Here is a 16,465-nt window from a genome sequence, read left to right as displayed (position 1 = left end):
GAGCTCCGCGATGGGGGTCTTCCCAGTGCCTGCAACAGGGCCCGAGGCACATCTTTTGTACATTGTGTTTGCATGCTGCCTAAGGGTTTCCAGAAGGCTCTGCACACCCCGATGAGGGAGACCGGGTCCCTAGAAGGCCCCCGTGCCCTCAGAAAGGGGGCTCCACTTCAGCCCTTTAGCAGATACACAGTCCATCCAGTATCCAGAGCTGTCACTTCTGAGAGCCCACCACACGCTGGGATGGGCCCCCAGGTCCCTTGCCTCATCCCTGCATGTGGTGCCCAAAGCCTGCAGGGCCGGCCCCCTTCCCTGACGATTGTTCTCTGTCTCCCAGGACCGAGATCTCGCCCGGCCGACAGTGGCAGCCCTGGAGCCTGAGCTCAGAAGGAACTCTTCCGTGGAAATGGGAACTGTACGGAGACTCCAAACTCTGACTTCCTACAGAAAAAAAAAGAAAAAAAAAAAAAAAGATTTTTTTAGCTTTGACAAACACAAAAGTGGTAAAAAAGAGAGCCCTCCTCAACCCAAAATGTGAGCCACGTGTGGCAACCCCTCCTCCCAATTAACAAACCAACAGACAAAATTCTCTTAGTCTTTTGCCTCTTGATAACATGTTACTCTTCTGTTTTGTAAAGTGTGTGTGCTTGGGGTTCGAGGTGTGTGGGATTGACTTCTCTGCTTTGTTTTTTAAGATATTATATGTAAATGTAAAAAGTTATTTAAATATATATTTTAAAGAACCCTAACCGCCAACTTTTGCTGAAAAAAAAAATCACTGCTGCATTAATTGAACCACATCATGTGTAGATACTGTTGTCTCCCTGGAGGGAGCTCAGGCCTTTGAAAAGCTCAGGGCTACACCTGCCTTAGAAAATGAACCAGAAACTTGAAGTAAAGCTAGTTGATATGGGTACAAACTCTGAGAACAATGCAATGCTGCCTCTTACTTTCTCGTGGCAAATCCCAACGTACAAAATGTCAGGCCTTCTCGGAAGCCATGCCTCTCCAGCCCGCACCTTCAGGCAGCTGATGGAAACAGCTTGGGGTCGGGTGGAAGGTCTGCAGCACTGCGGAGCCGGGACAAGCCATTGCTACGTAAGCCCCAGGGTGACAGGGACGATTCTGCGTAGTGTCCTCAGTCTGTCCCCTCTGGTCATCGTCCTAACTAGAAGGACAGAGTTTACAGTCCTGATTTTGGGCTTCCTGCCACTGGCTGCAGAGACGGCTCGACGGGGTGTGGGGGGAGAGACACCCAGGAGGAATGTACGTGGTTTTTGCAGCCTTGGTGTCTGCCCCAGCTGGGGGAGAGTGGGAATGGAGGGCGCCCCCGAGCGGGCCTGTGCGCATGCGTCCGTGTGCGCCCGGCCACACCCCCCGGCTGCTTCCCGCGTTGGGCTGTCTTCCTGGGTGCGCGTCGCCGGGACCGATAGGGTCTGAGCTCCCTTTGAATGACAACGTTTCCCATCCCATTGCTTCAGGGTTGTTCAGCCCTCTGCCTCGTGGCTGAAATTGCTCATCTCGCCTGCAAATGTCTACTATCCTTTCTACCTAGTGCACTATTCTGTATTGATTCTCCATGAGACAGAGTGAAAGAGACTATCAGATAGTTTAGACCCAAAGGGTAGGTTTTTGTATATTGTTCCAACCTTTTGTTGTTTGTTGTTGCTGTTGTTGTTGTTTTAAGAGGGAAGAAGAGTTTAAAAACCCAAACCATTTTTAAAAAGATGTTTCCATTTTAAAAGGGAGAATCTAAAGCTATTTCAGATCAGGGATCGTTATCCTTTTTGTTCAGTGTATTTCTTGTTATTAAAAAAAATTTTTAGAAGAAACTAATCACATTAGCCCTTGAGTTCGCTAACTCTTCTGGTCACTTCTGTTTATTCATTTATTCAGCAGGTGTTTGTTGTCATCTGAAATGCTCATTTGCTGAATAGGAACCTTGAGTCCTGGCACCCTGTAGGTGGGGAAGCAGAGACCCGCCCTGGGCTGCCAGGGGACTGTGACGGCTCTTCTCCAGTCAGGCCCAGGGAAGGTCAGCCCAGGGTCCACATTACAACGTTTTGAATGAGAATCTTACTGAATCCCTTTTTCTTAAAAGCCCCAGCCTGTGATGAGGAAATTTACTTACTTCCAGCCAGGATTTGTCAGAAAGAAATTCCAGCATCAAACGATTGAGCCATTTGCCATTAAGGAGCTCACTGTGGTGAGATTTGTCGTCCAGCCTCTGAGGTGCAGTCCCTTGGGGGCTGCCCCCACCCCCAGCCCCGCCTGTGCCCAGCACACCTGTTGGCGAGGGTGTGCGAAATGCCTGAGCCTGTGACACGTGATCTGGGCCGCCTTTATTCCTTGGGCCAGGAGTAGCAGCTGCTGAGGACAGCAGCTTGCATCTTGTGGTTTTAGGGAAGGGGTGGGGGGTATGGCTTCTAACATGAACTACAAAAAGCAGCTTCTCATTGTTGAGTTTTTGTTTGTTTGTGGCTCTGTGTTTGTTTGTTTGTTTTTAATGCCTTTGAGTGCATATTATCTTCCTTGTCTGAAATCATACCCCCAGTGTCTTTCTTTAGCCCTGGCTGGAAAACCACTCCTCAGCAGCCTTAAGCAATAAATAGATGAGGAGAGCATGTGGCTTCAACTGGGCTTATTAAAATAAATGAGCCCAATTTTCATTTGAAAGAGCAGTAACTACAGATGGCCAAAAAAACCACATTTAATTTTCATAGTTTATAGGGTGGTAGAAACAGAAAAGTGAAACTTTCAGACTTTAAACCTCAGCCGTTGTCTTAAATTTGTGTTGGGTCACCAGAGTATGGTGACCAACTATATCGCCTCACCATTCAAATCAAAAGAAATGTCTTCTTTGAAGTCATAAGACTCCAATAATGATGACAAGTACCTTTTCTCGGTGGCCTCTCAGTGGCATGTGGGAGTTATATAGCTATGGAAACTGGGAGCATCACATCTTCCATTGAGAGACACACACACACACACACACACACACACACACACACACACGCAGGAATGTGACTGTTGGGCGTGGTCCCGTGGCCCAGCCTCGGGTGTAGGACAGCCATGTAGACTGAAGAGTGCTAGAACCAGTTAAAAATGGGGGTTTGGGAGTTCTGGTCCACCAGGTACCTCTTTGTAGTAGACACAGCCCCAGGATGCTGGCCTTAACTCTCCGTCTCTTTGCCTCTCCCTAACCCTAACCCTAATCCTGACCCTAACCCTAACCCACGCCGTTTTATGACATGTCCACCACTCTGCCGTCCGCCACTCACACCCTCCCTTACGTGCTGCTAGTTCCTACTCAAAGCTCATGCAGGACTAATGCTTTTAAAATGAGGTCTAAAAAATAATTACTAATCAAGAGTATTATTTTTTAAACAGAACTGCCTTTTTCTATTCTTTATATAAACTCTATTGTGTTGGTCTAACAAGGCACTATTTTAAAATGTTTTTTTAAAAATTTCTCCCATAGCACTTAAAAGATATTTTGTAAAGACTTTGCTGTAAAGATTTTGTAATAAAGTGGTCTAAGGGCTCCTTCTCCAACATTACCATTTAAAAAAAAAAATGTTTTAAAGGCTAGAAAACAACTTATGTATATTCTGTATATGTATAGCAGCACATTTCATTTATGGAAATATGTCCGCAGAATATTTATTTACTAATATATTTATCTTAAGCCATGTCTTATGTTGAGAGTGTGACGTTGGAATAATCATTGAAAATGACTAACATGAGGCCCTGTAAATACATGATAATTGCACACAGATTTTACATATTTGCCGACCAAAAATGATTTAAAACAAGTTGTAGTCTTCTATGGTTTTGTAACAAATTGTACAAATGACTGTAAAAAAAAATACAATTTTATCAAGTACATGTTATATATTGTCATTGCTCTATTTGGTAAAGGTCTACAGATTCCACAAAGGAGAGGTCTGCGTGAAGCAGGGCCTCATAATACCAGCTCGCTCATGGGAGCATCTGTGTAATTTCCTCTCCTGTTAACACAGAGTTCAGGTCATTAAGGATCCAGGTGGTGTCTGGGCAAGCATCCGAGAGACAGTGTTTGAGATTATGTCCCTGAGGTGGTGATAGGTTTTCTGCTTAGCCCTATGGGGGGAATGGTGGTCAATCCCAGCAGCCCACTTTTCGAACATAGGGACCGTAAACTGGGTATAACCATCGACTTCATCTGCCAAGCCTTTTCCTATCTGGAAGACTGAGGCCCTCCAGCCCCTCTCTAAGGAAAAGGGATTTGTAGGAAAAAAGCTTAAGCATCCAGCCTGGAAATGACCAAATCATGAAGGTGGAGAAGGGCCCTGAGTCTAAAGTGAATCTCGTACCCATCTGTCTTGTTTCCCGGGGAGGGTAGTCACTGATCTGTAAAGTGCTCTGAGATCGCGTGGAAGGTGCAAAGTGGTGTTTATTCTTCAGACATCTAGCAGAGAATACCCTAATCCAGTGAGCTCCTGTCCCTATTTCTCGCTCCTTAACTTGGGCCATTTCTTGGGAGCAGCCTCCTCGTGGACCTCCGGCCTCTTCCTGCCTGTCAGTGGGTCCTTCTGAGCACCTTCAGGGGTGGCAGCCTGGCTGCAAAGAGCCTCCCAGGGCTTTTTCTTGATGGTCTTGCCCAGCTCCAAACCGGACCTCTCGGGGGTCCCCGAAGGATTCCACAGCATTGGCTCCACCACCATGTGGTGCAGAGCCCGGTGGCCCTCTGTGTGGAGGCCATGGATGGTGAATGCGTCCTCCGACAACTGCTGTCTCTTCCTGGTTTCCGGAAGTGAGGCTCGGCCCTTCCAGGACACTGTCCCAATGTCCCGGGGTAGCACTTGGGTGGCAGCCACATGTTCAGCATATCTACTCTCAAGATCTTGGCAGAGTGTTACTTTTTTCTCCTTTGAACTTTCTTTACTCTAGCCAGGAAGAAAGCAGAGAAGTCAAAGCTAAAACTTGAGAAGGGAGCTCAGGATAATTATCTGGGATTTGTGTCCCCAAGTCTTGGTTACAGCCACAACCAACATTTGTCTAGCATGTTCTAGTTTACCGAATTCCTTCAGGGATACCGCTGCGAGCGTTTCCCCACAGCCCTGTAAGGTCAGCAGGAGACAGCTTTAAAGGCAAGGAAATTGGAATGGGTTTGCCCAAGGCCACACAGCCAGAAGGTGCACCATGGCTGTCACCTACTGAGTGCCACCCAGGACCCTAAGCATCTACTCTGTGCCAGGCTCTGCTCAAAAGCCCTTTGCATGCATTAACTCATTTCATCCTCGTGAAACCCTGTGAAGGAAGGGCTGTTTCTCCACATCTTATAGATGACAAAAACCAAGGTAGAAAGAGACTGAGCCCACAGTCCCCCACAATTACGGTCAGAGCTGGGATTTGAACACTGACCACCTAGCTCCAGGGTGCATTCTGAGCTCTGCTGGCCACCATGGACTAATGGAGCTGGACTCAGATCAGGCCTCTGGACGCCAAGTTCTCCATGTGGAAGTTCATGGCCAGGTCTGTGGCTCAGCTCTGGGGTTCAAGCATGTGCATCTGAGCCTTTCCCATCCTCATTTTCGCTTCACATCAAGTTTCTTTTGTCTCCACTTCTGAAAGCCACTTTATCCTCCTCTCAAACTGAGCAAAGGAGAAATATGCATGACCCCAGATCTGTCCTCTCTCCACTAAATCACGCCCCCACCCCCATCCTGACACCCCACAATCCTGTCTTTAACTTCAGGGTTTCCTTCTCTTGGCATGAAGCCCTAGCTTACCTTTCCCTCTCCCTACCCCATCACATTTTCTCCACCACCAGCCATCACCTACCTCGTTGACGCCTCCTGCAGGCCTACTGTGCCTGGGTGAGCCTGGCCACGGCCCCACTGGCCGCTTGCTCTTGGAACTGATGGAGTTTCTTATCCAGCCCTGCTGGGCGGCTTTCGTTGCTGAATAGTCCTTGGGCTTTAATCTCTTTGAGGGTTTCGCATCTCCAAACTTGCGTGGTACTGGGCAGCATTTCTCCTTCAGTTGTCGCCTGAGCAACAGTTTAACCAGGGAGAAGGAACTGGCAATTAATGGGTTCTTTACAACTTCCCAAGTAGAGGTGGTACCTGGTATGGGAGCATTGGTGTTCTGCTTTGCACACGTTCTGGTTGTCCAGATGTTGGTGAGAGCTGGCGAGTCCACATAGCAGTCCTGAAGCCTGGTGTTCAGTAAGATAGCCTGTCGGAGTCCATAGGTGGGGTTACTGGGATCTCGTCTCACAGAGATTGGATGCTAGAATTATAAGGGGGAGAAAAGGAATAAAAAAGACCAATTCTCAAGCAGAGACTAGAAGGTCTATTTTGGAGGTAAAGTATTAACATTTTTTTATAGACCATTCCTTCCACACAGCTCTTAGAAATCTTTCTGCACAACCTCTCTCCTGCTCACCAAAACCTTTTGTACCAAGTAGGGAAGCAGTAGAACTTCACAAGGTCACAGTGATGGTCAGGTTCTCAAAGAACATAGCATGCTTGGGCTGGAAGCGGAGGGAGGGTCAGGGAGCATTTATAAGGAATTAAAAACCATTTCTGTCCCCTGGAAAGCTAAGGGAACCCATGACAGGAAAGGAATGTGAGATGGGATCACTCAAGCTTCCTATAGGAGCTGTAGCCACTCCTCAACTATGCTGCAACCCAGAAATGACAGCAGGTAAAATCCTGCCAAGCCCTGAAATCACTTTCTAACCAGACTGCCATGAGCCAAGAAAAGCTGCTAAGCAGGGAAATATACACTGGGGTCTAAAAAGGCAAAAGCACAATGTAAATGATGCTGGCCTCCATTTCTCGGGACCAGCCAAGAACAAGAGAGCAATTTGGATAGATTAGAATCACACACTTAAAGAGACCTGGCTTTCTAAGAAATGTCATCTGTAATAAAATAAAATCACCTTACCATATTTCGGTTGCCTTAAATTTTATTTTAGTTAGCTTAGTAGGGGGAAGAAATATGTATTTTCTTTTCCCTTTTTCTCTTTTTTTTTTTTTGTTTTGTTTTAATATTTCTATCACCTGTCTTTCTCTGCCTCAGTCATGTATGGGCAAATTGCTGTTTGTTTAGATTTTGGCTCTCATGCAGTTTTGAACCATTATCTCTAGTATTTGTGATGTCACTTTCGTTTGTGATGTGGGTATGGGTGGGTGTTACATCATCAGATTTTTATAGTTAAATTATGTTGGAAGAAGTTCTATTTTCTTGTGCTTACAGCCTCAGGAACTTCTCAAGCCCTCATTTTCCCCAATATGGCACAGGTGAATTTTGAAGGTTCTGACATTCTTAAGAAGCACACTTTGCACGCAATGTAGTCAAATATGCAGACCAGATTTTTGGATACAGGTAGCGAGATGCATCCTTACAGGTGCGAAAGGGCCCTTCTCCGTGCGCATAAAGAAGGTACTGTTAAGTTCTCAGAATAGCTGCCAAGGTTAGGGACCAGAAATGAAAGAACACGTTCCTGCAGCCCTGGGCACCTCTGCCTGCCATGTCTCTCCCTGGGAGAATACATGGTTTCTGGAATGTGGTTTTATTTTACATCCCATGGCAAATGCAGTAATTAGAGCTGTTAGCAGTGTCAAGGGCTTGAAACAAGAACAAAGACGCCTCTTCCTGGGAACTCTTGGGCAATGCCTATCTCCTTATCAGGTGCCTGCCCTGTTGGTGGTTTTGATTTTTCATGTGCAAAATGCCAAAGGAGGCTCCCTCTCTGGGGGGGAGGAGAGCGAAATGGTGGAAAAACAGAGTATGAGTCTGGCAGGAGTTCCTGGAATCACATGCGTTGCCTGTTTGATTTTTTTGTCCCTGGAGTGAATCAAAGTCGCAGGCAGACCGCACCGCAGGCCGCCGTGGAACCACCACCAGGCCGCCGGCATCTGGACCCACAGACGCTTGGGAGGACAATAGGGTCCATTCAGTGGCAAGCTCTGGCCTCACCTCCCGAGAGGTGGGTCAGTTTTAGAGCTGGGTGTTGGAAAGTGTTTGTCTTTGGGAAGGGTTTGCAAACGTCTGGAGACCGGGCAGGCAGGCATCCTTTCAAAGCCAGTGAACCCTGGAGAAGTGCCACCAGGCTCTGGGGCTACGGTCTGCCTTTACTCCGCATGGCAGGGACAGAAGGGCAAGAATGGCACATGGAGCTGCTCTTCTGCTTTCCTTCTCTCCTTCCCCATCTTGAGGTTGGCTTTCCCACACCACCTCTTTCCAGATACTCAAATGTATTTACTTTCCTAGGCCTTTGACTCAAGGAGCACTCAGTATCTCCTTCTAGCACAGAGCTGTTCACACAGGTGGCAGCTGATACAGACTCTTCAAGTTCTATCAAATTCTACCTTCTCTCCCTTCTGTGTAACTCCCTTCAATTGACCCTGCCCTAGTAGTAAGCCTCACGTTCCTTAGAAATAACTCAGGGTAATTTGGCCTGTGCTATTTCTCCTATTTCAGTAAAATCTGTGTTGATTTAATACTCACTGTAGTCCAAACATGGTTCTAGACAACACTTTACCAACATCATCTCACCAAATGCTACCAACAGTCTTCTGCATGAGTTTGGGTGCTGCTGCCATCCCTACTTTATAGATGAAGAAACTGAAGGTCAGGGACTTCCCTGGTGGTCCAGTGGTAAAGAATCTGCCTTCCAATGCAGGGGACGTGGGTTCAATCCCTGGCTGGGGAACTAAGGTCCCACATGCTGCGGGGCAACTAAGCCCGCACGCCACAACTACTGAGCTCTTGCGTCTCAGCTAGAGAGCCCGAATGCCGCAAACTACGGAGCCCACGTGCCACAACTCTAGAGAGAGAAAACCCACATGCCACAACTAGAGAGAAGCCCACATCGCAACGAAGAGCCTGCGTGCTGCAACTAAGACCCGACGCAGCCATAAATAAATACATTAATTCATTAATTAATTTTTAAAAAAGAAAAGGAACTGAAGGTCCAGTTGCTCAAGGACCATGCCTCAGGCCCAAAAGCTAGTAACCAACAAAGGCTGGACTCAACCCAACCAGGGTATACACCACCTTTGCTCTTATCCACTCAGAGCTACGCTGTGACACTTTGCCTTGCATCTGGTTGGCCCATCCACGTACCACACCTGGGCACGGACCACATCAAGTCCTATTGATGGATCCCAGATCCATTTCTCAATGGGCAAGTGAATTCACATCTCTGGGCCTTACTTTCCTCATCTGTGAAATGCGGATAATAGGAGTGCCTACCCCAGGGTCACTATGAGGAGGAAATGGGACAACGCATGCGAAGCACTTGGCATGGCTCCTGGCAGAGAGTAAGTGCTCAGTAAATAAAGTTCTAATTAATGTTGTTGTTGTTGTTGTTTTTTTTTGGCTGTGCTGTGAGGCATGCGGGACCTTAGTTCCCGAACCAAAGATTGAACCCACGCCCCCTGTGGTGGAAGCACAGAGTCTTAACCACTGGACCACCAGGGAAGTCCCTAATGTTATTAATATTATGGCCCATTCACTCATCTGACCCCTTCTTGAGCTCCTGTTGCTCATGGTCGGAGTGACTTAACCCAACATTTTATAGGAACTTCATCCCAGGTCCTTAGTTGTGTGCCCATCTGGTTTATGAGGCCAAGCAATGAGCCTCTTTTTTTTTTTTAATTGAAGTATGGTCTTTCAGATTCTTTTCCATTATAGGTTATTACAAGATATTGAATATAGTTCCCTGTGCCACACAGTAAATCCTTGTTGTCAAGCAATCAGCCTCTTGAAACGGGGGATGATTCTGATCTGACTTGGGTATCATGACATTTCTTTTCCCACGATCCATCTTCACTAAACATTTGTCAGATTCATCAACCTTACGGAGGTGATGTATCTACAAGAGCTACATTTCCCCCTGGTTTTAGAAGTTGTCCCGAATATCCCTGCTTTGTTAGATGGAAAGGGAAGCGGGTACCTGAGGATACACTAAGGAAAGTAACTAGTCTTTAACAGAGGTTGTTCTGTTGAAGGTTGTTCAGAAGTATAAAGTCAGGATGGAAAGACTCTATTTGATCCAGGGTCCTGAAACCATGGCAAGAGTTTCCATTGTTGGTGCCAACACTCAATCCAGAGACCTTGGGGCTGAGGCCGTGGGGCTTCCATGTTGCTGAAAGTCCTGTTCCTGAGTTTGGTTCGCCAATGAACCTTTTTCATTCTGCTGAGCTCAGTCTAAATAACCTTTATTTTCCACCCATCCTCTGGAGCTGTTCTTCCTGACATATCTAAACCACCGCTTCTATCTGGAAACACATCTGCCCTTGTCTGATGCTTAGCCAGTCTCTACTGACTGTATTTTTAGCTCCAATAATCTTTCTTCTTTCTTTTTCTCCTCTACTACCACTCTTCTCTTTAATTTCTCTGAGCTCCTGTTCTCTTTCCGGAAGTTCAGTGAATAAAGAGGAAATTGAGCTGGGCTTCCCTGGTGGAGCAGTGGTTAAGAATCCGCCTGCCAATGCAGGGAACATGGGTTTGAGCCCTGGTCAGGGAAGATCCCTCATGCCGCAAAGCAACTAAGCCCGTGCGCCATAACTACTGAGCCTGTGCTCTAGAGCCGGCGAGCCACAACTACTGAGTCCACGTGCCACAGCTACTGAAGTCTGCGCACCTGGAGCCCATGCTCCGCAAGGAGAGAAGCCACCGTGATGAGAAGCCCGCACACTCACCGAAGAGCAGCCCCGCTCTCCACAACTAGAGAAAGCCTGCGTGCAGCAATGAAGACCCAACACAGGCAAAAAGTTAAAAAAAAAAAAAAAAGTTAAAAAAAAAGAGGAAATTGAGCCAATTTATATGAATTCTCATCTTCCTCCTTCATGCCCCACCCCCAAATTCTAGTGGAATTTAGTTGTGTTTAATTTCCTCAGAAGATGTTTTTATTTTAACACCCAAGCAAGTAAACTTCCACACCCATATGGGAACACGTCTGAGGTTTGTGATGTAGAAGTTTTAGGAGAGAAGAGAAAAACTTTGGATGAGAGAACTTGAAAAGATTCCTGAACCATGATGCAAACCCGGAGGACGAGTGATTTAGACCACATGTGCTGAATACACACCTATCACGGGCCAAGTATGTGAAATGAGGGTGCCCTGCCCATCCTGCCACCCCTTCTCACCTGGCTCTGAGTTCTCAGATGTGTCCACCTGGATGCCCCACAGACACTGCTAACTCGTTATGTTCAAAACCAAATTCTTTTTCTCCCTTCACCCCCATCAGAACAGACTAACTACTGCTTCTCTTGAATTTTCCATCACTAGTTGCCTGACCCAGAACCTGGGAGACAGGATCAGTGCTGAGATGAGCCTGAGGCTAAAGGAAAATCAGGAATCTAGATCCTGTTTTTATTTAAAGTTTTGAGATTCTGTTCATCATTAATTTTTTAACATTCATTTAGAGTTTTAAAAGATATTGCATTAAAACACTGTCCATTAAATATATTTAATATATTTAAAAATTGATTAAATATTTGTCTTGATTACTGAGTTTTGGGGGGCACCCTTAAATCTTGTGCCTGAGGCCAATGCCTCACTTGCCTCACCCTAATCCCAGCCCTGGACCACTCAGTAGGCATTGGTTGCTAGAACCCCATAAAGATAATAAGGCAATTCACCACGGTGATGAGGAGTAGGGTCCTGAAGTCCCACTGCCTGGGGTCATAGCCCAGCTCCACCACTAGGCAACCTTTGGGCAAGCCATTTAACCTCTCTGTATGAGGGGGCTCGTAAGAGCGCCTCCCTCATAGGGCTACCGTCATATGAGAAATGTGATGACAAACATTGCACACTGCTGAAAGCTTATTAAAATCCTCACTAAAGGTTTGCTATTCTTGTTATTATAATCAGACTCCTCATCCAGTGCTCTCTCTACAACATGACTGCCCTTTGAGCAGAAATTACCCCAGCTGGAGTTTCAAAGATACCAGGATTGCCCAAACTCCACCAGCTGAGATCTCTCAGCTTCTTGGCAAATCCTGCTGCCCTCGGGAGGAATCCAAGGGCCTGACTGCAGAGTCAGCAGACAGACAGACAGACAGACACCAATATCTTCCTGGAGGCCCAGGGGCTATAGTCAATGCCCTCACTCCTTCCATGAAATAAAGCTGCTGAAGGACTGAGGCATGTGAAGCATTGAAATGAATATCTCAGGCAGCTCCTTGCCAGGGCCAGGGACCACATAACTGAGCAAAGACCTTGAGCCATTACGTGCCCTGACCTAGACCTGCTCGGTTGTATTTTTAGCCTCTGTGTGCTGTTTCCATCACCTGTGCTGGGCTTTATGCTGGAAAAGAGGGGAGGGGGGGGGACTGGGGACAGCTAGAGAGATGTTTCTCATGGCAGCCAGTGGGGGCAGGAGCTTGCACACTATTTCTGAGCTCTGTTGTACAAGCCAGCTTTCATGGGCTTGCAACATTTCAGGTGTTGTGTGTAGTTTAATGACACAGGCCCCCGAGCTTTAGAAGGACCTCAGGCTTGGTTTAATGCTCTGTTGTCACCATCTTGAAATTCTTAAAAAATTTTGAACACGGGGCCCCACATTTTCATTTTTCACTGTAGCCCATTCTGGTTACACAAGGCCAAGAGAGCAGAATAAAGGAAGGGGGCTGGTACCCAGTCAACAGGGGTGCCTTTCTGCAGGGCAGTAAGACAGATGGGACCTACTACCATGAGGCATAAATCCCAGACTTGGCCAAATAACCTGATTTCGACTCCCCCCCCCCCCATCTGCCTCTTCTTATTTCCTCGTCTGAAACTAGGATGAGATATGAAAGGACCTTGTAAACTGTAGACAGCTGTGTCCCGCTTTGCTAAAACCTTTCCCCGGCACTCTATTTAAAACAGCCCACAGAGCACCCTCTGTCAATATCATTTTCTTGTTTTTGTAGTACTTTTTGCTCTCTGAAATTCACATTGTTTTCCTGTTGGTTGACTGGCCTCTCCGCTCTGTTTGGGTTCAGTTCTAGGAGCGTAAGTTCTTGTCTTGCTGGTGCTCTTGACAGGCTCCTCACTGAATATTTGTTGAATGGAGGAAGGATCACCCTTACTGAGTACTTGCTTTGTGCTGATGGTTTTACCTGCATCTCAGCATTTTATTCTCCTTCTAGGGCCTCCTGCCTGGGAGGGTGCAAGTTAAGAGTTGAAGCATTCCCAGGTTATGTTGGAGGAGGTGATTTTGGAGGTGGGGAAGGGCCCAAAATGGTGCAGGAGAAGGTAAGCAAGAGTGGGAGACACCAGGTGGGATGTGGAGGGCATCCCTCTGCTCCAATAAGAAGCCCAGAGGATTCTCGACCTTGGTAATGACCCAGGGAAAACAGTGATTGAACAAGCGCACTCTTACCGTGGCACTGGGTCGTGTGGGTGGTGTGACGGAGCCAAGAAGCCTCGTGGGAGTAGTTGCGCCTTTGGGGCCCAGCTCTGGGAGCAGCTGGGATGGGGGGATGGTTGGGGGCGAGGTGGCGGGTCTTGGGACCGGGCGAGGGGGATGGCTAGGGGGCCGGTGCACCTAAGGCGGGCCGGGGATAGCTCAGCCCCGCTCAGGGCGCGGCGAGTCAGCACAGGAGGGCTGAGGTTCCCGCCGCCGCGCCGGGCACAGGCCCGCACTTGCAAGTCTGGGACCAGGGACTTAAAAGCGCCCGGCGCACCGCCCGGACCTGCCCCGCGGGGCGTCACCGCGGCGGTTTAGGCTGGAGCCGAAGGAAAATCTCTGCCTGGGGGAGTGCGGGGGAGGAGAGAGGCCCATCACAGACCCCGGGGGCGGGAGGGGAAGACCATGTTGGGGAGTGAGGCCACGCGGGGCCGAGAGTTTAAGCGAGCCACGCGCTCTCTGCGTCCCGGGATCGCAGTGTCTAAGAAAGCACCATTGCCCCACCCACTTCTGGACTTTCTTGGTGTCGGGCGCTTTACTTGCGTCTATCTAATCTAATCTAATCTAATCTTGTGAAGGCCTTTTAATATTCCTATTTTGCAGATGACAAAGAGCAGGAAACTTGCCCCAGCTGACAAAAAATGTGCGATAGGATTCGGAACCGGGGCTCAGTATGCTGCCTCTTTTTTTTTTTTTTAGTTAATTTTTATTTATTTATTTATGGCTGTGTTGGGTCTTCGTTTCTGTGCGAGGGCTTTCTCTAGTTGTGGCAAGCGGGGGCCACCCTTCCTCGCGGTGCGCGGGCCTCTCATTACCGCGGCCTCTCCTGTTGCGGAGCACAGGCTCCAGACGCGCAGGCTCAGTAATTGTGGCCCACGGGCCCAGTTGCTCCGCGGCATGTGGGATCCTCCCAGACGAGGGCTCGAACCCTTGTCCCCTGCACCGGCAGGCAGATTCTCAACCACTGCGCCACCAGGGAAGCCGTATGCTGCCTCTTTTGTGGCTGCAAAAATTGGGATGGTGAAAGGAACTCAACATTTTCTAAGCTCCTACTGTGTGTGTGTAAAAGTTTCCACGCATTGTCTCATTTGGTACAACCTCTTTGGGAGTAATTGCTATCAACGTCCCCATTTAACAGATAAGGAAATTGAAGTAAGAGAGCTATTTTTCCTTTAAATCCGCCCAAGATTTTACAGGTGATCAAGTGGGATATGAACCCGGACAGGCTGACTCCAGAGCACCCTTTTTAAAACCGCTGCGAAGAGCCAAGCAGGGAAAAGCGGTTTGCAGACTGCTGTTCTGACTATTACGGCTGCGGCTGAGCCCGCGTGTGGGTCACGACCCCAGTGAGGGTGGAGCAGGGGTCACTGGGCGCCTGGCCCGGTCCAGCCGGGTCAAACCTCTGCTTGTGGACTCAGAGGCTGTGCCCCAGGCCCCGCCCCTCACCTGCTGGCCCCACCCCTCGAACCAACCAAGAAAGTGGTCCGCGGGTGGGCGGGCCCAGGTGCAGGGGGGATGTGGGCGGGGCCTGGAGCGTGAGTGGCAGGCGCGGGTGGGGCGAGGCGGGCGTGCGCAGTCGGCTCCGCCCCTCGGGCCTCGCGGCGGAGCCTGGCGGGCCGCTGGCGGCAGGGGCGGTGGCGGCGCTGGGGAGGGCGGGCCGGGGCGGGGCGGCTGGGCGGCCGGGGCGGGGCCACGCTCGAGCCTAGCGTCCCGCTCCCATGGCCGCCCCCGGCTCCCTGCGTTGCCCCTTCTCCCCCGGGCCGCGCCCCGGGGCCCCGCACTGACGGCCCATGGCGCCGCCCGCCGCCCGCCTCGCCCTGCTCTCCGCCGCCGCGCTTACGCTGGCTGCCCGGCCCGCGCCCAGCCCCGGCCTCGGCCCCGGACCCGGTGAGTGACCGACTCCCCCCACCCCCCGCTCCGCCCGTCCTGCGCGGAGCCCGCCCGGGGGGCCCAACTCCCTCGCCCCTGTCTTCTGGGACTCCTTCTCCAGCCCCTCAGCGACGCCCCTCAGACGGGGCGGCCCCTCTCCTCAGGACCTGGGACTCCCCCAGACCCCTCAGCTACGCCCTCGGTCGGCGCCCAGTCCGCCTCAGTACCTCCCAGACCCTTTCGCCAGGCTCCTCAGCGACGTCTCCCCGGCCGGGATGTCGCCTCTGTCTCAGGACCCGGCACCCCCAGCTCAAGTCCCTCAGCGACTCCCCCCGGGGCCGGGACGCTCCCCCACCCCGCCTCAAGACGCTGCCCCCCCCTCCCCAAGCCCCTCAGCGACACCCCGGGCCAGGATCCCCTCCGCAAGCCTCACAACGACGCCCCCAGTACTCCCTCCCACCCACGCCCGCGAACCCTGCGCCTACCCGCTCACGACCGGGTGCGGAGGCGACGGGAGCGGCCGCCCGGCCCCTCTGCCCGGTCCCGGCTGCACCCGCTTGCCCAACACTAATTTTTGAGTACAAGTCGTGAAAAGTAAAGTTGACCTGCCCGCCCTGCTAGAGGTAGACCTGGGTCCGGAGACGACCGGCTCTACCCAGCCAGAACGTTCCCTCCCTAGCCACCCCCCACCCCACCGGGGCCGCTTTGAACTTCCCCGTGACTCGGTGCAGGTCCAGCGTGGAGAGGGGAAGAAAGGAAGGGGTGATGGGAAACTTCTCCCCTACAGAGCTTAGGGTGCTTATCCTGACTTTAAACAGGGTAACCCGCTCCCCAGGCCAAGGTCAAGGCCAGGTCTTCCCAAGTGGGGCCCTAGACCAGGATGGAAGCTGGGACTTTGCTTAGCTTGCCCGAACACCCTTCCTTGCAGCAGAACTCTCCAAGTTGAAGAGCAGGCAAGGGGGCGTTGTCTGGCCCAGGTACATTTGTCCGCAGGTTGTTCAGGTGTTGAGAATTAGGCATTAATGGAAGGGACGGGAAAAGTGCATTACAGGTTTGCTGAAGTAAGAAAACCGGCCTCTGGGTTCTCCACCCAAAGTCGCAGACTGTGATATTGGAGAGATGGATTTTGCTGATGAAAGAAAACTCCAAGTTGCTTTGTTTACTTACCAGCTTGGATTTGTGATAAAGATAAGGATTTAGTGTTGT

General features: G+C 50.0%; 2 protein-coding genes across 3 annotated transcripts in view; both read left to right on the top strand.

Moving 5' to 3' along the window:
- Nucleotides 1-4,462, top strand: part of ZNRF3 (zinc and ring finger 3) — a 147,941-nt gene extending 143,479 nt beyond the window's left edge. The window contains exon 9 of the mRNA XM_036874488.1: nucleotides 335-4,462. Coding sequence (XP_036730383.1) covers nucleotides 335-378 — 44 coding nt within the window. The 3' untranslated portion in view covers nucleotides 379-4,462. The remainder of the gene's footprint in view (nucleotides 1-334) is intronic.
- A 10,559-nt stretch (nucleotides 4,463-15,021) lies between these two features.
- The window catches only part of LOC118906806 (kremen protein 1), a 144,496-nt gene continuing 143,052 nt past the window's right edge, over nucleotides 15,022-16,465 (top strand). The window contains exon 1 of one of the 2 annotated variants that reach the window (XM_036874489.1): nucleotides 15,022-15,277. In XM_036874489.1, the coding sequence (XP_036730384.1) occupies nucleotides 15,181-15,277 (97 nt within the window). In that variant the 5' untranslated portion in view covers nucleotides 15,022-15,180. The remainder of the gene's footprint in view (nucleotides 15,278-16,465) is intronic. The other variant, XM_036874490.1, reaches the window with a different exon arrangement.

Source organism: Balaenoptera musculus, chromosome 14, assembly GCF_009873245.2.
Source record: "Balaenoptera musculus isolate JJ_BM4_2016_0621 chromosome 14, mBalMus1.pri.v3, whole genome shotgun sequence".
NCBI classification, from domain to species: Eukaryota; Metazoa; Chordata; class Mammalia; order Artiodactyla; family Balaenopteridae; genus Balaenoptera; species Balaenoptera musculus.
Note: the sequence above shows the minus strand (reverse complement) of the source record. Positions and strands in the feature narration are given on the sequence as shown.